The sequence below is a fragment of the Mus pahari genome, chromosome 2, assembly GCF_900095145.1.
Source record: "Mus pahari chromosome 2, PAHARI_EIJ_v1.1, whole genome shotgun sequence".
In the NCBI taxonomy this organism is placed as follows: Eukaryota; Metazoa; Chordata; class Mammalia; order Rodentia; family Muridae; genus Mus; species Mus pahari.
The window spans coordinates 90,819,356-90,827,698 of NC_034591.1; the positions used below are offsets into that span (position 1 = coordinate 90,819,356).

General features: G+C 49.2%; 1 protein-coding gene across 2 annotated transcripts in view; it reads right to left on the reverse strand.

Annotated features, from left to right (window-relative positions):
* The window catches only part of Kcmf1 (potassium channel modulatory factor 1), a 59,594-nt gene extending 52,251 nt beyond the window's left edge, over positions 1-7,343 (reverse strand). The window contains exon 1 of one of the 2 annotated variants that reach the window (XM_021189947.2): positions 6,982-7,343. In XM_021189947.2, the coding sequence (XP_021045606.1) occupies positions 6,982-6,997 (16 nt within the window). In that variant the 5' untranslated portion in view covers positions 6,998-7,343. Of the gene's footprint in view, positions 1-6,341; positions 6,655-6,981 lie in introns of those variants that run through there. The other variant, XM_021189948.2, reaches the window with a different exon arrangement.
* Between the last annotated feature and the right edge of the window lie 1,000 nt (positions 7,344-8,343).

Consider the following 8,343-nt stretch of genomic DNA (forward strand, 5'->3'; position numbering starts at 1 on the left):
TCCTGGAACTCACTTGGTAGACCAGGCTGGCCTCGAACTCAGAAATCCGCCTGCCTCTGCCTCCCGAGTGCTGGGATTAAAGGCCTGCGCCACCAGGCCTGGCGCCAGTTTCCTTTCTGGAAATAAACAAAATTATTGGTAACAGTTTGGAATGGCTCTTTGGTTCTGTGTTTGTTAAGGACAGGGTTTTAAGCAGCCCAGGCTGGCCATGAACTGACTGACCTGTCTGCCTCAGACTTCTGAGTGTCACATACCCTAAGGCTGAGCAACGGAAAATTCCCAGATTAAAAGAAAGTTATTTCTACTTAAAGTCCCAAGTTAAAACAAGAATTTAATACTTTGAACTAAAACACAAAATGCCAATACACGGAAAAAGTATATTTCAAACTGAACTTTATATGAAGAATCTAGAAATTAAAATACAATGTGTTTTCTCATAAATTTAAGTTATCATCTATTGTTTATGGAAAGTCAAAGCAGTTGAGTATGATAGCTTATGCCTACAATTCCAACACTCAGAAGAAAAAAGGCTAATCTTGGCTACAAAGTGAGTTTCAGGCCAGTTATGTACACATAGCAAACAAACAAAAAACCAAGAGAAATGTCATCTATGACGCTAAAACTGTCTTACTACTGTCATGATCTTTGAACAGTCAAGACATGATGGTACAGAGCTTTTTAGTGGGTAGTAAAATTATATGCCTAGCTTTGAAGTCAAAATCTGAGGAAAAAAATATTTCAATTCACTTTTTATGTCTTTATGTGTGTTTAGTGCTAAAGAGTATTTTTTAAAAAGAGAAAAGATACAAATGGGCACAATTTTCAAAAAGTTGAAATTGACACTCTGCAACATATACACATACATTTGAAAATGCTGTATACATTAAAAGTAAATACATAATTTTTGTCAATAAAAAAAAGTTGTTAGGTTTAATGGCACAAACCTGCAATTCCACCACTTGGGAGGCAGAGGCAGTAGTTCAAGGTCATCCTCAGTTACAGATCAAGTTTGAGGCCAGTTAGAGTTACATGAAACCCTGTCTTAGAAAACCAAAGTTGAGGACCAGGGCTGTGGCTCCATGGTAGATCTCTTACAGTGTGTATACAGACCCAGCTTCAATCCCCAGTGATACAAAAAGATATCTACAAACTGATGCTAACTAGGCTGGGGGTGGGGTGGGGCTTTCACATTTGTTAATAAACAGCATTAAATGTTTCTGAGAAACAAATTAGAAATTGTAATGTCCCATCTAGTCACTTTCAGTACACAAGTAAAAAAATCTTCAAAAAGCCAGTGGAATACAAGTCAGGTAAACAAAGCCTGGTGGCACAGACCTGTACCACAATGGAGGCTGAAGAAAGAGATCAGAAGATGTTCACAAAGACAGAGTAAGTTCACAAAGTAAAGAAGGCTGTATCAAAACTTTAATTCCCTTGTCTAGTATGCCAGAGACTCTGGGTTCCAGCCTCAGCACTGCAAGAGAACTAAATAAATGAGTAAACATAAGGAATATCATTTCTCCTGGAAACCTCAATCTTACTAAGCACAGTACAGAAAAGGCTGGGGTTGTAGTTGTTGGCAGATTGCTGGCCTAGCACTGTGCAAACACAGCATGGTGACGTGCACCTGTAGTTCCAGCCTTAGGAGGTGGAAGCAGGATCACAAGTTGAGAGTCATCCTCAGTTACATAGGGAGGGAGTTAAAGGCCAGTGCAGACTACACGAGTCCCTGCCCCAGAAATCAGGGCTGTTAGGTGTCTTAGCTAGGTAAAGTGCTTGCACCAAATGGGACAATCTGTGTCTAATGCCCAGGACTCCTGTGAAGGTCAAAGCAGAGAAGCCACTTGGGAAAGTCACCCTGGGCTTACCACATGTAACTGCCATGTACAACACCATGTCTCTTGAACAAAGAAAGACATGAACTATCTTTTTAATAGAGAGTAGCAGAGAACAAGCCTAAGTACTTCAAAGTGACACATAGCTGTAACCCCAAAACTTAGTCACCTGGGTAGAAGTAGTACAGAAGTTCAAGGCCAGCCTGGGCTATAAGAGACCCTGTTCTCATAAAAAAAGAAAACAAGCGGGCTGGTGAGATGGTTCAGTGAGTAAGAGCACCCGACTGTTCTTCCCAAGGTCTGGAGTTCAAATCCCAGCAACCACATGGTGGCTCACAACCATCCATAACAATATCTGATGCCCTCTTCTGGAGTGTCTGAAGACAGCTACAGTGTACTTACATATAATTAATAAATAAATAAATAAATCTTAAAAAAAAAAGAAAACAAGCAAACAAACAAACAAAAACCCACTCAACTATTAGAATCAAAATATATTCATTCCTTCTCTAAACCTGTGGAAAATAGGGTGAGAGGTCTCATCAAGTAAAGGCATTTGTCAGACAAGCCTGGTGAACACAGTTCAGTCCCAGGAAGCCATAGAATATATAGCTCTATAGTTAGAATACAGAACTGAGTTCTAAAGTTAACTTATACACTGCTCCACACACCCTCTCATGCACGTGCACTAAATAAACATTGCGCCAAAGCTGTATGATCCAAGCTGGCAAGCACTGTGACATCCACTTGCTCGTTATCTTTTTCTGTCAGCCCACCTCAGGCTGCACTGCCTTCAGAAACTGTCTACAAACACATCTTTCCTACCAGGCTTAGAGTCGAAGCCCGTGTCTCCTTACATTCCTTGGTACCTAGCAGTGCCTTTTACATAGTAATGGAAACAGTCCAAGGATTTAAAGCTATCTGTGTTAACCCAGGTAATCAACTACAACACCCATAACTGAGCTCATGAACTAAGGATAAGTAATCTGACAGGTTTTTATTTACAAAGTTATTTCCTGATTTTCAAACTCTGAATTGCATACATTTCAAATATGTTGTTTACCAAAACAACTTTTTTCTTTTTCTTTTTTTCTTTTTTGTTTTTTTGTGGTATAGGATTTTGCCTCCATCTCCTGACAAGGGTGCTGGTAATACAGACACAAACTTGAAGTGCTGTCTCTTGAACCTGAAGTGCCATTTCCTTTGACAAAGAAGTACAACTAGGCTGGCAGTGAATTCCTAGGCCCAGGGGATCCTCCAGTCTTCCTCTAAGAGTGGCTACAGCTAATGTTAGGTGACACCACACATGCCTCCTTTTATTTTCCTTTGGTGCTGAAAAATAAACTCAAAGCTTATGCTGCAGGTTAAGCACGTACTGCAAGGCCAGGGATGCAGCTTGGCTGGTAAAGCGCTTACCCAGCATGTATGAAGCTCTGGGTTCAAGTCCCAACACTACATAAACCAGACATGGTGCGACATGCCTGTTAGCTGGGCAGTTGAAGGAAGAAAAGCTCAAGGTCACTCTTGGTCACAAAAATTTCAAGGCCAGCCAGATACCTATGACCCTGTCTCAAAAATAACAAGAAGCAGAACACATGTGTTCCACAACTGAGCTATAGTCCCATCCAGAGACAGTTTAAAAACAAAAACAAACAAACAAAAAAACCATGGAAAACAGAAAATGACTGGGTTTGGTGTAAGACAGAAAACTAGATACTATTTGCAGAATCACTGTTGACAACACAGCCTGACTTGGTGCTAGTACCTGGGAAATGTTAGCTAACATGGCAAGTGAATTTCAAAACGAGGTGACTTGGATTTCTCCCCAGACAAGTTCTATAGCAACAGGAACTTCACTGTTGTGGAGACCTGCCACCCCACTCACACCTACCTGAAAGGGTGGGTGCTAGTCACTAACCCTTCTCCTCCTAAGGGGCAGGAGTTGGTCAATCCCTGCACTTGCTCAGGACCCAGCAGAAACACAGACACATCAAGGGTCTGGGACCTTTCTGGTCTCCCACCAGCTCCAGGACCCAACTCTACAGCTCCAATAGGTCAGACAACTACAGAGCTTGGATCAATTTTGGCCTCCACCAGTTCTTGATGGGCCCCACCAGCTAAAAATGGCCTTTACATTTTTAAATGGTGGTGGTGGCAAGGTTTCAAAGAACCATATTTCATGACACATGAAAATTTTATGAAATTCAAATGTCGGTGTCCATAAAAAAAGGTTTTAAGTGGAACACAGCCATAACCACTTGATTAGCTGGCTTTCCTATGACAACTGTGGTAGTGACAGATATAGTTGGCTAAGCCTATGTTTTCTGCCTGGCCCTTTAGAGAAAGTGCGATAACCCTGGCCTAGAGCATTCATTCTCCGGGCCCTTGGCTTCATCCATGTTTCTCAGAGTAGTCCAGTGCTTGATCTTGACAGGTGTTCACCTTGGGGCTGTGTGTCCAAAGGCACATCATCTGTATACTACAGAGCAATTGGTTAGAGTTGGGAGAAGACAAAGTAACAAGTTACTTGTACACAAAAGGCTGGAAATCAAGACCTAGGCAAGAACATGACAGGATGTACAGCTCTGCCCGGGACTAGACTCCAACATCCAGTTCTGGGTCAGACTCCTGAGGAAAACAACTGCAGAGAATGTGGAGGACCGATGATTAAAAGAGCTAAAAAACCAGACCACTAAAAAGTGTTGTGCTAGGACAGGTGGCTCAGGAGGGAGGCAGATACAGGAAGACTGGATACATGGGGGTGGGGATTGATGGGGGGAGGGCTGAAAGTGTGAAGCCGGTCTCTCTCCTGTGCACAGTGAGATCAGACCAGCCAGGAATGGGCACCATGATCCTGTGTCAAAAGCAAAGATGAAGTAAACAGGATTAGCTGGCCCAAAGAGAAAGGGAAGCAGAAAATCTGGAATTGTCAAATTCCTCCTGATGAAAATAATTACTGCCTGAAATAATATACTACAAAATATAGACAAATCTCATGGACAAACGTGATACTGAAACTATCATTCCTGACTTAGGCCAAAAACTAGACCCTTAAACTTTCTAACCCTGTTAAAAGTCTGAGAGCACACACCTGTAATCACACTTTGGGGAGGCACAGACAGGCAGAACTCTTGAGAGCCAGGGCTTCGTAGTGAGACATTGTCAAAATAAATAAAGAAAATAATAAATTTAATTAATGTATTATGTAAATATAAAATCACTTGTCAAACATTGTGCAAACCTTCAACTCATCCATTTTGGAAACATCTGGCATTAAATTGCAAAGGTGTTGAAAAGTTTCAAGATGTCAAGTAATTAAAAGGTATCCTTTTCCAAGACCCAAGAGGGAATGATGGGCTTAGATCACACAATGTGTTTTATTGAAGGATGCTATACCTACCTAAGCCATTTTAATTACTCAAACACACCATCTGAGGGTACTTTTTCCAGGCTACTTACTGCTCATTAAGAATATTCGGTCTGCTTCCTTAAGGCGACTGTTGTTCTTTTATTTTAGTCTGGTTCCTGAGTTAGGGCCTGAACCTCAAGCTCACTTTTACTTTGTCTTGAAGGTGGTCAATACACCAACTGATGCCATCTAAAATTAACCTTACCATTTCCAAATGGAATTTGATTACAACCTTAATTAAGACTTTTTTCAAGTTGCAGTGATAAGGAACGCATTCCCATTAAGCATATAAAATGCTTTAACAGGTGAGTTCCCAAATATTTCTTTTCATCTGACTATTTCAAAGTGACCAACACATTAACAGTAATCAAAAATGCTCCATGCTCTTCCCTATTATTAGTTTGTTTGTTTTTTTTAAATAAAGACTCGCCGGAACATAAAAGTTCCGAGTCAACCTCAATCTTGCCTTTATAAATGCAAATTCTGAAACTTTCACTAAATGTATGTTAATTGATCTGAGTTTGTCACTTTAGTAATTCCAGGGTTTGTACTTCCCTAAGAATGCACTTCCCTCTGCGATAATCTGCCTCTTCAAACTTTCTTCACTTCCAAAACACCTATATAGGACTTGAAAATCTTAGGGACACAATTATTTTCAGGTCACTTATACAATCTTCCATTAACCGTACTGAAATAAACTTTTCACTAAGTCGGTGACTACTTTTAAAGGTAAAACCTGCTGTAGTGAAACAAAGAGAACATAGCCCCCTCCCCCCTTCCTAAACCATATGGTAGTAAATTCAAGTTAACTTATTTTTCGCCAGTTCATCGCCCACCCATCAGCCTGAAAACACTTGTGCCTTTGTGCCGTGGGGCTGGGACGTGAGTGGTCTGATTCTTAACCACAGAACCCTAGCGTGTTTCCACAGGGCACCGCGGAAGTCCAATCGCCCCCGACTGTAAACCCGCTTCGGTGGGCAGCGCACGCGGGTGAGGGCCCGGGACCGGCCGGGAGCAAGTTCCGCTCCGGCGAGGTGACGGAGCAGGGAGTTTGCTCACCGCGGCCGGGCTGGATCCGCCCCGGGAACTTGGCTTACCCGAGCCCAGGGACGCGCAGAGGCCTACCGCGAGGCCGGGCGAGCTCCAGTCACCGAGGGCTGCCCGAACCCGAGCCCGCGGCGCCTTCCCGCCCGCACGGCCGCGGCCCTCAGGCGGGGCCGTCGCTCGCCCGCGGTCTCCCAGAGGCCGGACGCGCCCGCGGGGCCCGGACCCCGCTCCCCCTGTGGCGGCCGCACGCCCGCGACCCGGCTCGGCCACGGCGCCCGGTTCTTCCGGGAGCCGCCGCAGCTAGGCCGCGCCGGGGCCCCGCGGTTCCCCCGGGCGGGCCGGCCGGGCCTCGGCGTCCGGTATGTGTCCCGAGGGCCGGGCTCCCGCCGGTAACGGGCCCCGCCGCTTCCCCTCCCCCTCTCCCGCCCCATGACAGTGCAAAGCCTCCGGCCGCCCGGCCGCCCCGCCTCCGGCTCCAGGCCCAGCTCAGGGCCGCGGCCGCAAGCCACGGTTGCGGCCGCCGCTCCCGCTCCCGCTCGCTCTTCGGGCCGCGGTGGCCTCGGGTTCCCCAGTCCCGCGACTCGGGCCCGGCCCGCGTCCCCGCCGGTGCCCCGCTGCCCTCGGCGGCGCCCGGACCTCGGGCGGGGTAGGCCGAGGCCCAAGCGGTGGGGGCGGGGGCTCGGCTCTCACCTTCATGTCGGGACATCCTAGTTCAGACGCTGGCGGCGCGGCCCCTCCCGGGCTCCCGGCTGCAGTGTGCCCCCACCGTGGGCTCCCGGCGCTGCCCGCGCCCGGCCGGCCGACTCCCACTCGACTCCCGGGCTCGGCCGCGGGGGCGGGGTGGGCAGGGGAGCGCTCCCGCGGCGGCGGCGGCGGCGGCGGGGAGGCGGCGCGGGGCGGGAATGGGGCCGGGCCTGGCCGGGGCTGAGCTCCTCCAGGAGGCGGGTCCGACGCGGCCGCGGCTCCGCCGGCGCCCGCCGTGACTCGGTCACTCTCGGGCCCCCGCCGGCTCCCGGCAGCGGCGCGGCGTCCGCAAATCCCGCTCGTCCCCTCCCCCGGCCCGCCCCCCGCCCGTCTCCCGGCTCGGGCCACCGCCTCCTCCTCCTCCTCCTCCTCTTCCTCCTCTTCCGCCTCCTTCCGCCCGCACGCCCGCCCCGCCTCTCGCCGCCCTGAGGCCCCGCGGCCGGCGGGCGACCGTGCTCGGCGGCGGCCCTGCCGCGGTCCCGCAGGCACCCGAGCCCAGCCGCGGCCCGCCACGCTGCGCGTGGGGAGGACGAAGACGCGAAACGCCCTCGACGTGGCTTCCCAGCGCCTGGGCGCGCGGCGGCCGGGCCATCGCAGACCTCCCGGGGACGTGTGTGTGTGTGTGTGTGTGTGTGTGCGCGCGCTTGTGTGTTTGTGTGCTGCTTTGAAAGCCGGGGACCCAGAAGAGAAAGGCAGCCGGGCCTCCGGGGCTCGCGAGTCCCCAGACCCACGGGGAGGCCGAGCGAGGCCTAGCGAGCCGGCTCCGCTGCCCGACCGGCCGCCGCCCGCTCGAATGCACTGCGGGGAAAACTTGGTGGACTTCGGGGCTACTTTGCTTCCGGCTCATGGACTGCTGCTGTGTGGGTGCAGGTCTTTCCCTGCACCCAGCCTCACCCAGGCTCCTCACAGTCTACTTTCTCTTCAGGCATTGCTAACTCAAACACTTGAGACTACCCCTGACCACGTGTCAGTGGTGGCGTGGCGCAGGTAGAACAGATCGCGCCCTGGAGTTAAGACGTGTTCAGTCCTGGGATTTCTGGTTCTGATCTGCTCGGTGTAACCTTGAACAAGTGACTTAACCTTGCTGAGCCTTCGCTCTTAATTGGTTCGCCTCTGGTGGTTAATTTTGCCTTGGTACCCTCGAGATTGGACAAAGTTCCCAGCTAAGTTTACTGAAACTAGGGACTGCTTGCTTTGGCGGTTTTCCTAATTTGCCCACCCTCCACCGACTGTGGGACCTGGACAAAGCGTTGGTTGCCTTAGCTTCTGTGACTTTCAAAAAGGGCAAGCATATCAATAGATACAGGA